The sequence below is a fragment of the Chanodichthys erythropterus genome, chromosome 13 (assembly GCF_024489055.1).
Source record: "Chanodichthys erythropterus isolate Z2021 chromosome 13, ASM2448905v1, whole genome shotgun sequence".
Lineage (NCBI taxonomy): Eukaryota > Metazoa > Chordata > Actinopteri > Cypriniformes > Xenocyprididae > Chanodichthys > Chanodichthys erythropterus.
Window position 1 is genome coordinate 5,210,096 of NC_090233.1, and position 16,743 is coordinate 5,226,838.

The 16,743-nt window shown below is 35.1% G+C and overlaps 1 protein-coding gene across 13 annotated transcripts in view; it reads right to left on the reverse strand.

Moving 5' to 3' along the window:
• The window catches only part of acaca (acetyl-CoA carboxylase alpha), a 78,489-nt gene that overhangs the window by 44,365 nt on the left and 17,381 nt on the right, over positions 1 to 16,743 (reverse strand). For all 13 annotated transcript variants that reach the window (XM_067407512.1, XM_067407514.1, XM_067407510.1 and 10 more), the window contains 15 exons: positions 15,578 to 15,684; positions 15,385 to 15,495; positions 13,011 to 13,220; positions 12,714 to 12,884; positions 11,586 to 11,747; positions 10,463 to 10,626; positions 10,097 to 10,247; positions 9,754 to 9,857; positions 6,668 to 6,895; positions 4,457 to 4,607; positions 3,777 to 3,911; positions 3,502 to 3,648; positions 1,365 to 1,553; positions 1,182 to 1,282; positions 80 to 168 (listed from right to left, as the gene is read on the reverse strand). In XM_067407512.1, coding sequence (XP_067263613.1) covers positions 80 to 168; positions 1,182 to 1,282; positions 1,365 to 1,553; positions 3,502 to 3,648; positions 3,777 to 3,911; positions 4,457 to 4,607; positions 6,668 to 6,895; positions 9,754 to 9,857; positions 10,097 to 10,247; positions 10,463 to 10,626; positions 11,586 to 11,747; positions 12,714 to 12,884; positions 13,011 to 13,220; positions 15,385 to 15,495; positions 15,578 to 15,684 — 2,220 coding nt within the window. The remainder of the gene's footprint in view (positions 1 to 79; positions 169 to 1,181; positions 1,283 to 1,364; positions 1,554 to 3,501; positions 3,649 to 3,776; positions 3,912 to 4,456; positions 4,608 to 6,667; positions 6,896 to 9,753; positions 9,858 to 10,096; positions 10,248 to 10,462; positions 10,627 to 11,585; positions 11,748 to 12,713; positions 12,885 to 13,010; positions 13,221 to 15,384; positions 15,496 to 15,577; positions 15,685 to 16,743) is intronic.

A 16,743-nucleotide genomic window follows, 5' to 3' on the forward strand; every position in this document is an offset into this window, starting at 1 on the left:
ACAAAACAATGGCACGGACATATTTGCTTTCAGTTAAAACAACTGAAACATGCATTTTTAGTCTGGAATGCAGTCTTACCATGCTGAAACTGAACTTCCACTCTTAAATACTGCCTGAGGAGGTCCATCACCACTGCCTTCATATGACCTCTGATGCCACTGCGATACCTGGGTACACAAAAGACATGAAGGCCAGTTAACCTGTGTTTGCGATTGTGTTTACATCACTGATCTATATAAATGACTGGATTGCTTGTTGTGTTCTAAACTGCCAGCAGCCAAAACCTTGACCTAAAAATCCAGATTTGCAGCGTATCAGTGGGACAGGATTAGTTTTTAGGATATATGTAAATTAATTGTTACTTGATGTTATCTGTAATGATATTTATGGTCTTTTTGGGCTGGAATTGTTAAGATGGGCATATCTACTGGACACTGCAGACAAAGGCAACTGAAAGAATACAAAACAGATTTATTTATGTACATAACCATGCAGGAAATATTAAGCATGAACATGTATCTGGGATTACCAGAAATTGATTTGAATATACAATAAATATAGAAGCCCCTATTACTATATTGCATTATGTACTAAGCTTAGAAATGAAAGCTTAGAAATTAAGCTGTCTTTAAATAGCTTATTTGAATAAGTTGTGAAGCATGTATATCATTTCCTGAATTCTATTTGCTGACCAACATCCACTTCAGACTCCTGGAGATCTTGGAAACCATTAAAAAGCCACAGGTCAGCTCAAATTCTTTGGCGTTTTACTAGCATGACAGTTATGAATTAAGTGTTATTTGTATAAATTGTTGAGCTAATTAATTTTAATAAATGTTTAAGTCAATGTCTCATCTGTCAACTGATCTGATATTCCCTACTGTAATGAAGATGAACGTAACTTTTAATAATCAGAGGAAATTCCAGAATTTAAACAAATAACCATTTAAATGTTCAGGACATTTGCATTGTAAGAATGTACAGGGAGACTTTATATATAAAAACGTTAACTTGTTAGGTGATGTTTTCGAAATAAAACCAGATGATAAATAAAATGTTAAGATGTGAGAATACTATGGAATACTAATATAGTATATTAGTCATAACGTCATGAGCAATCCAGTCATTTATATAGATCAGTAGTTTAAGTACACAGAGGTTGTTCGAATGAAGGACTAACTTCTGAACCAGCTGTACAATGCTCTGAGTGTTCATGAAGAAGACCTCTCTCTCTGACTTCCTGTTCAGTGTGGCAGCATGACTGTCCAGTATATTGGCAATCTGAGATGAAAATTTGACAATTTATAAACAATGTTCAAAGTTTTATAGCTTAGACATGAACTCAAAGAACCACAAGCAGCACCTGCTGGCTGGGAAACTGGCAAAGGACAGAGGTGATGTTGCTGGCATACTGAGCCATTTCTTTCTTGATGGCCTTCTCTACGGCAGGAGGGATACGGCCTGAAACACTCGTCATGATGTCCTGAAGCTCCAGCAGGGGCAAAGAGGGGTCTCTCAGAGTCTTCATCAGACGCTCCACCCATTCTTTCAGCTAAAACACACACATACAAATCTTATAATACCAAACCAAATTGCTCACTATTCACACAAAAGTTAGCTCTGAGAAATAGTCTAGAATCATTTGTTTATAGTTATTTGCTGCAAGCTTTATTGGCTACATTACACCTATATTACACCATTATGGTTTAGTATTCTCCCCAGTATATAATTTAAGTAATTTAATATAAATGTGCCATTAGTCGACTAATGGCTTAGATGAATGACTAATAGCCGACTAAAAACTTTTTTTTATAAATATTATAGTAATGCCATTCTTAAATCATCCATTTTAAAGATATTAGTGGTAATAATAATAAAATAGCTGCTTACCAATATTATAGTTGCTTTTCTACTTCAATTGTTTTTGTTTTTTTTTACTATATATTTTTGTTTTTATGTTTATATCAGAGACCATTAACATTAACAGTATTTTTAATTTTTTTTTATATATATTTACTTACTATATATTTTATCATGCATTAGTATATCAGCAACAAAAACTCCATTTTAAGCAGTGGTTCTCAATAAGGGGGCCTCAAGATGACAAAGATTTAAAATAAGACAAAATAAGCTTTAAAATAAGCTAAAACAACACAGTGCTAATGCAACTCAACCAGGTCTCACACCCCCTTATTTGTATATGCCGTGGGCTGGAATTATTTAAAGGTGCCCTAGAATTAAAATGTTTATTTATCTTGGCATAGTTGAATAACAAGAGTTCAGTACATGGAAATGACATACAGTGAGTCTCAAACTCCATTGTTTCCTCCTTCTTATATAAATCTCATTTGTTTAAAAGACCTCAGAAGAACAGGCGAATCTCAACATAACACCGACTGTTACGTAACAGTCGGAGTGTACGCCCCCAATATTTGCACATGACAGCCCATGGTCGAGGCATTACACAAGGGCAGCATATTAACGTCTGGATCTGTGCACAGCTGAATCATCAGACTAGGTAAGCAAGCAAGAATAATAGCGAAAAATGGCAGATGGAGCAATAATAACTGACATGATTCATGATAACATGATATTTTTAGTGATATTTTTTAAACTGTCTTTGTAAATGTTTCGTTAGCATGTTGCTAATGTACTGTTAAATGTGGTTAACGTTACCATCGTTTCTTATTGTATTCACGGAGACAAGAACCGTTGTTATTTTCATTATTAAACCCTTGCAGTCTGTATAATTCATAAACACAACTTCATTCTTTATAAATCTCTCCAACAGTGTAGCATTAGCTGTTAGCCACGGAGCACAGCCTCAAACTCATTCAGAATCAAATGTAAACAAATACAATACTCACATAATTTGAGGCATGCATGCAGTATGAATGATGAACACTTTGTAAAGATCCATTTTGAGCGTTATATTAGCTGTGTTAACTTTGTTTATGCAATGATAGAGTTGAGAGCCCGAGAGGGGGTGGGGAGCATGCGATTTAAAGGGCCGCAACCTGAATCGGCTTATTTCTAATTATGCCCCAAAATAGGCAGTTTAAAAAATTAATAAAAAAATCTATGGGGTATTTTGAGCTGAAACATCATAGACACATTCAGGGGACACCTTAGACTTATATTACATCTTGTAAAAAAAACGTTCGATGGCACCTTTAAATGAGGGATATTGTGACGTGTACATTCCTGGAAGAAAACTGAAGACTACAATTGAGGCATATTAGGGAGTTCAAAAACAGTGCTTACTGATATCATGAACGTTTGGAATAGTCATTATAAATTAATTGGTTAAAAAGTGTGGGAAACTTAAAAGGACATTTAGCTCTTAAAATTTCTGAATTCTGAAACTTAAGATGCAGAAACTAGTAGTATAAGGCCTTTGAATATTGTTGTGGACAATGGGGGCCTTGGAGCCAAAAGGTTTGAGAACTACTGATATGAAGTCCAATAAAGTGATTGAGGAGCTCCATGCGTTTTCTCACCCTGACACTGAAGAATGGCTCTGGCAGACAGTAGCCGTTCATAATGTGCACTAGGTGATCCAGAGTGCTATGGAAGACTCTGTGAAGCTTCTCTCCACGGAGACCCACGGACTGAACAATGGGTAATGTTCCTGTATACAGCTCCGCCTGAAACAGACACACACATTGGAAACACTAAACAACTCAAACGCTTTATAATTTCTGAAAGGGAACCTAACTAAGATGAGCCCACAGACACGCATCATACATTTACCACAGGTAACACATGGATATACCTGCTGTACTCTGCTGGGATCATCCAGCTGCAGTTTGGCGATGATACAGCCCGGCTCCAGCACTGCACCAGCTCTCTTCACATAGTGAATACAGCCAGACTCAGAGGCGTTAAGGGTCATAACCATCTTCATCACCTAAAAAGACAGATTCAACAGGTCTGCTCAGTCTTACTGGTAACAATTTACAATAAGGTTCGTTAGTTAACATTAATTAACTACATTAGTTAACATGAACTAATAATGAACTGCACTTATACAGCATTTATTAATCTTTGTTAATGTTAATTTCAACATTTATTAATAGAGGATTAAAATCTTGTTAACATTAGTTAATGCACTATGAACTAACATGAACAAACAGAACAACTGGATTTTCATTAACTAACGTTAACGAAGATTAGTAAATACAGTAACAAATGTATTGCTCATGATTAGTTCATTTTAGTTAATACATTAACTAATGTTTAACTAATGAACCTTATTGTAAAATGTTACTTGTCTTATTAAAATGTTTCGCTACTTAACATGTAATGTCTTAACATTAATGTCTTAACATTACAAATGTGGCAAAATACAGTAACATTCTTTGTACCCTGGGAATGTTTTTTTTTTTCCCCAAATGGAAAAAATCTGTGCACCCTGACATCTAAAATTCATGGCCATTCATAGCTCTTACACACCTCTATCTCTGCATAACACTGTCCAGCAAACACGTGTCCACCGTCCTCCACAGTATACTGGATGAGTTTCCCAGCAGATGGTGATCGCAGGAGTGAAGGATCATTCTCCTTTTCAAACACGCACGTCTTGTTACCGATAATGATGCGATACCTAAAGAATATAATAAAACGCATGCTCAAATGTTTCCCTACAAACATAAAATTTCTTTTTTTTTTTTTCATTTTAAAAGAAGAGCACATACAATGATCAAGATAGGCAATAATAGAGTATCATTACAATGTATGTCATTTATCTTCGATAAAAAAAAAAATCTCCAAATGTTTAGAATTTTCACCTTTTTTAACAGCAACTACATTTAATATAACATGGGGAGCCAACAAACATCTATTTTCGTTATAAACGTATTATTTTATTACAGTATCTTGAATTAAACAGTAATAATATAATGGAATAATTATGCAAAAAGTTATAATTTATTAGAACTAGGAAAAATAATGTTTCTGTCATATTTTGTTTTTGTTTTTTTTGTTTAACACATTGGGGAAAAAAAATGTAAAAAACAATTAATACAGCATCCGTTTTACGAGCTGAACTGACAGTATTGACAGAGAAACGCTTACTTTTAGTTATACATATTTTATCCCCAGAAATAAAAATAAATAAATTGTAATATACTATATTTCCGTTGTTTCCACATTAATGTGGAGATTCAATATAATGTGATATGTATGATTACAATTCATTATGTTAGGTGTAATTAAAGAAACCTATGCAATTAATAAAGTTTTTTTATTAATGGACAGCCCTAACATACAAGTACATATGAAGAGTTTGGTTCCAAAACGCAATAACTCCATTTTGATTAATTTGAGTAAAAAGGTGTTTTCTTTACCAAGAAAGTGGCAAGATGAAAACCACTATTTTCTGTTTCAAACTTTCACATAGCATCTTTTGGTTATAAAAACATTAAAAATTCAAATCTACATTTTGATTTTAAAAAAGTTTATTATAAAAAAATTATTATTTTTTTCCCAAAATGCAATAAATCCATGACATTTTTTTTTCCAAAATGCAATTAATCCATCAATATAAAAGTTATTTTTCAAATTGAAAATACACAACAAAGCAAGTTAATTCACATATATGACAGAGTCTAAACTTTGCCAATATTTATTTTATATACAGGCATTTTACTAAAAATACATTCAACCGTTGCTCCCAAAATGAATTCAACGGATCATCTTGTTAATGTTATAAATTATTTGTCATCACCGATTAACGAGTATCTGGCGCCACCACACGGTTAAATAAACACATTTGCCGAGTACATTGGTATTAAAACGGCTTTTTAAAAAAGCCTTCAATGTTTACAGTGGGTGGAATGGTGCGCTGTGATTGGTTGAGCGGATATATCACGTTCTGCAGAAAAAGGAGACTGGCGTTTGTTGCGTTTTGGAAAGAAAGGGAGAAAACATGACAGAATAACATGACGGATATCACATTTTGCGCAAAATTGATAAATGACTTTTCAACCAGATACAATACTGATTTTGGCGGAAACTCAATTTTTTTGAAAATGCCGTTTATCGCGTTTTGGAACCAAACTCTTCATATATACATGCACAAGAACAATGCACCATTGTTATTGTGGTTAAAATCATTTAGGGCTGTCAAACGATTAATCGCGATTAATTGTATACAAAATAAAAATTTGAGTTTGCATAATATATGTGGGTGTACTGTGTGTAATTATTATGTATATATAAATGCACATAAATTAATGTATATATTTAATGGAAATATGTTATTTATGTACAAAATGTTTGTATTTATATATAATATAAATTATATAAAAATATAAATAAATACATATACTTGTAAATATTTCTCAAATATATACATGAATGTGTTTGTATTTATATATACATAATAATTACACACAGTACACCCACATATATTAGGCAAACTCAAAGGGCTAAATAAATGACATCTCAACAAATCAGAAAATGGCAAAAAGCTTCCTTTATACCACACTGATTTGTTGAAAACATTAGATGCCATTTCATGCGTCTTGTGAAATCAATTAATTTTACTCAAGTACAAACCAACATTTAAATGTATTTCTGCACTTTAAGTGATGAATCTACACATTGTTCAAATGTGACCAAATGTAACTGTTCTCCATCCTGTATTTACACTCAGAATCCTACCTGTCCACCTCCTCCTTCATGTAGGTGGTGTAGCTGCTTCCGTCGTATGAAAGCAGCAGACCTCCATCGCTCAACCGATGGACATCCACCTCTGCCAAAGTGTCATTCATGATGACTACATAAGAGTTAGGTGACAGCCTGGTCACCTTTAGAACATATTTGGTTCCCTCATAGATCAGCTCAACGTCCACCGTGTTCAACAGCGTGTGTGCAGGTAAAACCTGCCCTCTACAGACATACAGGAGAAGAGAGCAAAAAGGTGAGAACATCCTATGACTGCAATAACAACTATAGACTCATTAGGGCTGGGTTGATAGCCTTGTTCAATCAATTTTAAATTCCTAAATTTCAAAATTGTCCGTTTTCGGTTTATGCATTAACAAATTTTCACTAAACATTATTTGTAGCGTTTCTATAATCCAATGACAATAAGGATTGATTTTTTGTTACTTTTCATAGCAAACAAAGTGTCAGCTTTCAAATTCTGTAAATTCTATCATGGGATTCAAATAATAAATGCCATTTTGGTGCTATATAATATGGAGTGAAGGATCGCTGCACATAGCACACGCAAACTGATCATCTTTAGTACTAGTTATAGCATGAAATAAACATGATTTAACATCAGAAGTTATGTTGATAGTTCAACTTGCTGAAATGTATGACATCTCCTGTAATCGCTCAGTGTTTCAACCACAGAAAGACATCAATAAACAGCTTGTAAAGAATGTCATGTAAGGTTACTTTCACCTAAAGAACGCCATTCAAAAATAACTCTAGAGAGGAGCATTTTGCTAAATGTATACATTATTGCATATTCATTTTATTTTTACTTAAAGGATTAGTTCACTTTCAAATAAAATGTTCCTGATAATTTACTCACCCCCATGTCATCCAAGATGTTCATGTCTTTCTTTCTTCAGTCAAAAAGAAATTAAGGTTTTTGATGAAAACATTCCAGGATTATTCTCCTTATAGTGGACTTCAATGGCCTCCAGACGGTTGAAGGTCAAAATGACAGTTTCAGTGCTGCTTCAAAGGGCTTTAAATGATACCAGACGAGGAATAAGGGTCTTATCTAGTGAAACGATCAGTAATTTTCGGAAAAAATTTAAATGTATATGCTTTATATAAACAAATGATCACCTTCCAAGTGCTTCCGCCAAAACCGCACTTTCATATTCTTCAAAAAGCTTACGCTGTATGTCCTATGCCTTCCCTATTCTACTTACGGAATGAATGCAGTGCCAGTTCCATTTTTTTCCATAAGTAGAATAGGGAAGGCGTAGGAAGTACAGCGTAAGCTTTTTGAAGAATATGAAAGTGCGGTTTTGGCGGAAGCACTTGGAAGGTGATCATTTGTTTATATAAAGCATATACATTTACATTTTTTCCGAAAATGACCGATCGTTTCACTAGATAAGACCCTTATTCCTCGTCTGGTATCATTTAAAGCCCTTTGAAGCTGCACTGAAACTGTCATTTTGACCCTCAACCATTTGGAGGCCATTGAAGTCCATTATAAGGAGAATAATCCTGGAATGCTTTCATCAAAAACCTTAATTTCTTTTCGACTGAAGAAAGAAGGACATGGACATCTTGGATGACATGGGGGTGAGTAAATTATCAGGAAAATTTTATTTGAAAGTGAACGAATCCTTTAACCTGTTAGCAGTGGAGTAAAGTATTTGAGTAAATGTAACATTTTGGCTACTTTGCAGTTTTACTGAGTATCAAAGATATTGGCAACTTTTACTCTCTACTCTCTACATATGTGATGAGTAATGCAATTACTTGTTACATTTTGCTTGGCACCTAGATTTTTCTGCAGCAGTTTATTTCTGCAACAAGTGATATCACCATCTAGAGGGCATTAAAAGGTAATATATTTTGTTCGTTTTGCCCTTACTAACCCAAACTTCTCAACATGGCTACTTTACATGAATGTGAGTGCATTAACAGATAGTTATGAATTGCAGGTGTTGCATATATGAGATGAGGGGCCCTATTTTAAACGACCTAAGCCTGGGGTAGGCAAGTTCGGTCCTAGAGAGCCACTGTCCTGCTGAGTTTAGCTCCAACCTTAATCAAACACACCTGAACAAGCTAATCAAGCTCTTCAGGATTACTAAGGCTACAGGCAGCTGAAGGTTTTTTTTCAGGGTTGGAGCTAAACTCTGCAGGACAGCGGATCTCTAGGACCGAACTTGCCTACCCCTGACCTAAGCGCATGGTCTAGTGCGCACAGCACAAGTGCATTAAGGGCGTGGCATAGGACGCAAAAATGATAACTGTGTCAGGCTGAAACTAGTAAAAAACACTTGTGTAGCGCCACATTACACCAGGTGTATGATAAGGCCCGAGGACATGACTGCAGCCGGTGATGAGGTGCTTGGACGTGCTTGGCTTTTGCTTTCCTTTTCTATTTAATTTTACTTAACTTTATTTAATTTTTCAGTCATATTTAAAAAAAAAACTTTTTGAAGGATATTGGTTTACTTATGCCCTTTTTGAGCAATTGAGCTTAGCTCAGACTAGTATTTGTAGACATTTAAGAGGCTGTTGTAGCATGATTTATTGCAATTTTGAGGTGTTCTGTTTTTTTATTTTTATCTTAGAAAATAAACATGATTCCTCTCCTTACAAATCAACTTTCATTCCGTTTTCTTAGACATTGGGGACTAGTGCATTTTTGAGCCTACATTCAGTAAAATATTGTTCAAATCAGATACTCTAGGATATTTACTCAAGTCCTATTGGAAATGGTGACTTGTAATGAGTCATTTTTCGCCTTAAGGTATATGTACTTTTACTTAAGTATGGTTATCAGGTACTCTTTACACCTCTGGCTGTAAATGATGTCTCATTTATTTTGTTTACTCATTTGACATGTACTGTACCTGATATACAGTTATATCCAAATGAATCAGAATCAAATCAAGAGCTTGTGAATCAAAATTAAATTGTAAAATCTGTGTCAATACCGAGCCCTGATACTCATATATTTGGACTAGTCACACAAACAATAAAACAAGTGTATAATAACAAAGCATGCTCTCAAGATGTTATGTAAAATAGTTTGTTACCTCTCCAGTGAGTGCAGGAAGTTGGACACACTGTTCCTGAGGTTGACATCAGCCACATGCAGTGCTCCACTCACTACTCCCAGCATAGTGTCAGGACGCTCTGCCTACACCCACAGTTACAGACATTCAAACTGACAACCTTCTCCATTTGTCATTTAAATGATGTGACTGAATGGTAACTTATATAGTGGACTCAAATTAAAGCAGCATATTTGAGCATCAAACAGGAAATGTCACAATGTCTTGCAGTCACAGGTGATTGTTTGACTGAAAATGTCTGGAAGCAATTACAGGCATGTTCATGAACGTTGTGATGTGAAATGAAGACAGTTGATTCATGCACCTGCATCTTCTCTGAGATGAGTCTGTCCAGCCAACCCGTGTCGATGCTGTTGTGCTGGAAGCTTTCCGTTTCTAGCAGCTTTATGAGATACTCCACTGTAGTCCTGAAGTCTCCTCTGATGGACAGTTCCTTGAGGGCCACCACCATGTTCCTAACATGACCCATTCAGCTTAATCAATAATACATCATTATCTTTTTTCTTATCAAATATAAGTAAACTATTTGTTTTTATTTGTTTTGGCAACTTTTACAAATAATAGACAACAGGACACACACTTGATGGATAAGACCTGCATAATCTTTACATAATGATATTTTTATGCATGTTATAATTCATATACATTTTCAGAAACAGGAAATACTCACGAGATGGCTTCCTCTCGGTTTTCTCCCCAGGAGAAGCAGTGACCAAATTGCGAATCTGCAAACTCATGCAGACCTCCAGCAGCCGCCACACTAAAGTAGCCCCACACGTTCTTGTTACTGCGGAAATTTAATTCCTGGACAGTTCCTGAGCTGGGCTTAAAACCCTGACATACAAAACACCAGAGACAAAGCTTCATCAAAGGAAACGTACATGGTAATTACTTTATAAAAGTGTCTTATGTTTTACCAAGGCTACATTTATTTGATCAAAAAAACTAAACAAAACAAAAAAAACTGTTAAATTGTTCTAATATATATATTTTTATTTTAATACATTTTTTAAAGTGTAATTTATTTTCATAATTACTCCAGTCCTCAGCATCACATGACATTTCATCATTCTAATATGCCGATTTGGTGCTTAAGTAACATTTCTTAATGTTGAAAAGAGTTGTGTCTGCTTAAAGGATAAGTCCACTTTTAAATAAACTTTTCCTGATAATTTACTCACCCCCATGTCATTCAAGATGTTTGTGTCTTTCTTTCGTCAGTCGAAAAGATATTAAGGTTTTTAAAGATATCTTTACTGTTACTTTTGATCAATTTTATATTTCCTTGCTAAATAATAAATAAAATAAAATAATTTCTTTCAAAAAAAAAAAAAAAAATCATTCTGACAAACCACTTATTTTATGTCATGCGATTAATTTTAAAATCCTTGACATGATTAACGCAAATAAAATACTGAAGCATGTGAAACTCGGTCATTAACGTAATTTACATCATGCAGTTAGATGATCTTCAAAGTCTAGAGCATCTACAATGGCACAAGCACCTGTAACCATGGTAGGCAGAAATTTCTATTCAAACCATTTAACTCATTTTCACATCTCTGTTTGTGATCAGATCATTTTAAGCTGCTAAACTCCGGGAAAGTTTTCCGTCCAATAATCCAGTAAGCAAATTCATTCAAACAGTGCTAATGTAAAGAAAACCAGGCTGATCAGAGATGGCAGAGAGAACTTGATTTCACATGCGACACTTCCTTTGCATGTGAAATCGACATCAGAGCTTATTAAATTTGCACATGATGACCCTTTAAGTATCAGTCAGGTTCACACACCTCATCTGGGTTCTCGCTGGTAATTCGAGCTGCAATGACATGTCCTCGTGGAGAGGGGGCAGTAGAGAGTCCTTCAAAGTCAATGGGGGAGTCTCCCCACGGCTGCAACCCGTACATCACTCTGATGTCTTTAATGCGGTGAAGTGGGATGCCCATAGCGATCTGAATTACAGAACAAATGTGTCACACAATGACCAAGAATAGCTTTCAAAATGAAAATTAAGAGGGGAAAAAGCATTATTCAGTTTCACTGTAAAAATTAACTTAATATCTATGATATTCTGACCCATTGATACGAGTAAAATAATACGTAGAATAAGATGCACAAATTCCTAGATTCCTTCAAATATGCACTAATCCCTCTGATTTCTATACACCCCATATGCAATTAATGAGTGCCTCCCCACTGCGTTTCTCTCCCCGTTGCACTTTTCAGTCTCTCCTCCGTCAATTCCCCTCATTCATCTGCAGCATTCTTTGTGCGTTACATAAGCGTATTGACCCCCCTCTCCCACTGAACCAAAAGCACACTGGCCTCAGCCGAGTGACCTAAATAACAACGACAGTAGTCACATGACCAGTGTCTGGCGCAGAGACTATATTATATTGTTCACTAGATGCTGCCAAACTAGTGATTGTGGCGATTTGCATGAGCCTTATGCTAAGTGGCAAAGGTAAGTGAAAAGCTTGCAGTCTTCCACTCAACATTTATTAAAGCAATATTTGAGGTTAAATACATCCAAATCATCAGCAGGCTTCAAATGCTACTGATTAACCACATAAAATAATAAACATATAAAATAAAAAATAAAAAAAACAAAAAGGAAAACTTACTGACTGTACAGTAATGTATTTTCAGTACAACGAGGCAATTGTACAAAAGGATTTAAAATGCATTTCCTTTGTTTTTACAAACTGAAGGGCAAGCCAGTTTTCCAATGGAACTTGAACAATAATAACAATAATAAAAATAATAATAACTGAGCATAAGTATTATTAATAATAATAATAGTAGAGCATAAGTATTTAACCTTAAATAAATATATATTATATATACACAGTATATATACTATATTTTATTTTTACACGTGGAATATTCCTTTAAAACACACAAATTCACATACAGACCTGCAATTGGGCCGCAGGCAGGTTAACATCAGCCACCATCTCAGTACAAGGATGTTCCACTTGAAGACGAGGGTTGAGCTCCAGGAAGTAAAAGCTGCTGTCCTGACTGTAGAGATACTCCACTGTACCTGCACTCACATAGCCCACCATCTTCGCCAACTTCACTGCACACTAAAACAGATACAGAGTTCATCATGTTTGTCCATTTAAGTAACCTAGTGTTTCATTCATTCCTTTAGGGAAATACAGAATTAGCATTCGACTTCTGCCGAATCTGATGCCTCATGATAGTCATACCTTCTCCATATCCTCAAACACATCAGAGGTGGCAATAGTAGCTGGAGCCTCTTCTATGATCTTCTGGTGTCTGCGCTGGACAGAGCAGTCACGGCCGAACAGAGAGATGGCATTACCGTACTGATCGGCCAAGATCTGCACCTCCAGGTGACGAGCATGTTTGGCCAATTGCATGACAAAAATGGGGGAACCTGGAACCTCAGCTTGAACCTGAGTAAAACCAAAACATAGTACTAAAGTTACAGTTCTGAAATAATACTCAACAAGAAAATCTCAACTGCATGATTGTTAAAAAATAAAAATAAAAATTATAATAATAGTAAACTATATTATCACCTAGTGATATATTAAATATATTGGCAACACTACAGTAACGTTCATTATTTAACATTAGTTAACACAAACTAACAATGAACTGCACTTCATACAGCATTAAAGGGTTAGTTCACCCAAAAATAAAAATTATGTCATTAATGACTCTCCCTCATGCCGTTCCAAACCTGTAAGTCCTCTGTTCATCTTCGGAACACAGTTTAAGATATTTTAGATTTAGTCCGAGAGCCTTTTGTCCCTCCATGAAAATGTATGTACGGTATACTGTCCATGTCCAGAAAGGTAATAAAAACATCATCAAAGTAGTCCATGTGACATCAGTGGGTTAGTTAGAAGTTTTTGAAGCATCTAAAATACGTTTTGGTCCAAAAATAACAAAAACGAAGACTTTATTCAGCATTGTCTTCTCTTCCGGGTCTGTTGCATATCCGCTTTCACTCCACAGTGACACGGCTTCTTCTTCTTCTTTCCTGTTTTATGGCGGTTGGCATCCAGCTTATTGGTGCATTACCGCCCCCTTCTGCTCCGGACAGTGACGCTGATGACGTTTTATCTAGTGCGCCCGAGCTTCATTTACAGTCCGAGGGAGACGCACGCTGTATTCAAGCTATTCTACATTGTTTGTATTTTGGTATTGCTATATTTTTTAAAATGGTGCGCACGTGTGCATGTCGCGGATGTCCTAATCGCGTCACTGTCCAGAGCAGAAGGGGGCGGTAATGCACCAATAAGCTGGATGCCAACCACCGTAGAAAAAGAAGCAGCAGCGTCACTGTGGAGTGAAAGCGGATATACAACAGACCCGGAAGAGAAGACAATGCTGAATAAAGTCGTAGTTTTTGTTATTTTTGGACCAAAATGTATTTTAGATGCTTCAAAAACTTCTAACTAACCCACTGATGTCACATGGACTACTTTGATGATGTTTTTATTACCTTTCTGAACATGGACAGTATACCGTACATACATTTTCAATGGAGGGACAGAAAGCTCTCAGACTAAATCTAAAATATCTTAAACTGTGTTCCGAAGATGAACGGAGGTCTTACGGGTTTGGAACGACATGAGGGTGAGTCATTAATGACATAATTTTCATTTTTGAAAATTTTTCAAAATGACATAACACTTTAACATTTGTTAAGATTAATTTCAACATTTACTAATACATTAGTTAATGAACTGTGAATTAACATGAATAAACTATAAACAGCTGGATTTTTATTAACTAAAGTTATCAAAGATTAACAAATACTGTAACTAATGTATTGCTCATGGTAAGTTAATGTTGGTTAATACATTACAATAAGGTTCATTTGTTAAAATTAGTTAAAGTGTTACCAATATATTAGATGTATGCATCCTACTTTACCTTCTTACACACTGTATAATCATGTAAAGTAAAATATAATATAATATATAGCAAAACTTGGCTGCGTTCTTGTTTATTTAGTTGAAAATGTTGAAAATGCTGTACAAAAACTGTTTGTTATGCTTTATATTGCAAACTAGTATTTGTTATCATGTTATTTTATCTTATAATCGTAAACACACTGGTTTGTAGTGCAAATGGTTTTACCTTTTACTGCACTTTGTTATTCTTCTAGTTATTTACCTATAGTAGCCAATGATCCCGAAGTCTCGCACAAAGAAAATAGCTTCCGTGTTGCAAAATAAGATGGACAGCAATTGTCAACTATTTGACATTTATTTTGCTGCATAATGTAACTGTATTATCACCCAGCTCTTTATATATAGTTGGATATATATGTCCAGCTTTATTTGGAATTATTTATTATTTATACAGTATACTTGCATAAGCCGATATATATATTATATTGCATATCTAAAATGCTTGATCGCTTGTTTTGTTGCAAAATGTAAACTATACTGTCACCCAGCTCATATCTGCTAAATGCGACAATAGGATGTAAAGATAAAATATTCTAAACATCAACATCATGATTTTCTCTAAAGCTGCTTTGAAACGCATTATACAAATATATTCGAAATGACTTGATTTGACAGGTTTAGCAACTCTGACCTGTCTAAAGAGGTTGGGGAAGTCTTCCGCACCGTTGACCTTCCGGATACCTTTTCCTCCTCCGCCCTCAGACGCCTTCACCATCAGAGGATACCCCACTTGTTCAGCCGCCTATCAATAAAAAATGCTCTGTCACTGACAAAACTAAACTATGAACATGTCACATTGTAGATGATTTCAGTGTATAGCATACCTTCAGTCCAGCCTCCACATCATGTACACAGCCCTGCTCGTACAGATCAGAGGGAACATTAACAATTCCTTTCTTCTGGTCATTCTCTGTCCACTCTACAGTCAGCCCTGTACAAACACAGCATCACGGTGGTCAAACTCCAAACTCCAAAAAAAAAAAAGGCATGTGGGATGGAAATGGAAAATCCTCATAAGTACTCTTTGTTTTAGCCTTCTGGTGCTCTTTGGTCATTTTTGAACGAAAAAATGTACGTTTCTCTTTTTGAATGGTACAAAAGGATTTATGTGATAACACACAAAAAGAAAATCATGGACATGATTCGAAAAGGTTAAATGGTTCTGAAAAAAAAAATAGTCACACTTGTTCTCCATCGCACTGAAAAAATGAATGCGAAACGAATTTCATCTAGTGGAAGCGTTTGGTACTGCGCCCAAACAAAATCTTACTGAAAGCTTATTTTTTGAGATAACCTCAAAGTTCAAATACAACTTGTTTAAATTTATGCTTTGATTTTCTCACAGTTTTAGAGTAAAACATGTATTGGAAAATATGTATTTCATATAAAAACTGAAAATAGTATTTTTGTGTATTTTTCATAATAAACTTCTAACTTTAAGTTCACTTTTTTACTTTTTTCACTTCAGCAATAATCTGTCAATTGTCTTCTTTAAGAAGAGACCAAACTTAAACCTGTGCTCCAAGGCATTCAAGATTTAAGCTAGAAATTAAATTTTCTAGTGAATAAATGGATTTTAACTGCTGCATAAATATATAATTTAGTACCATAAAATCCCCTAAAAATACAAAATATTAAATAAAAAAACATTATCGATCTAAAATATAGTACATTAATTTTAATGAAAATTTAAACTTTTTTTTTTTTTGACTGCCACACAAGGAGCACCAGAGGGTTGAACATCAACCTACGGATATGTTTTATGTATATATATTGCATATACTGTAAGTAATTATCTCAGTGTGGTTCCTTCTCATTCTGTGTTTGACAGAGGCAGTACAAGCGCAGGCAGGTAGGTGACAAAGCGGTGGATCAGTTCCACACAACCAGTCAGACTCGTGTGAAGTTTCACAAGCCTTCATTACATTAAAAAATGTTTTATTTCGAAACGGACATTGTTGAAAGGAACGACAACTATTCAGTAATTATC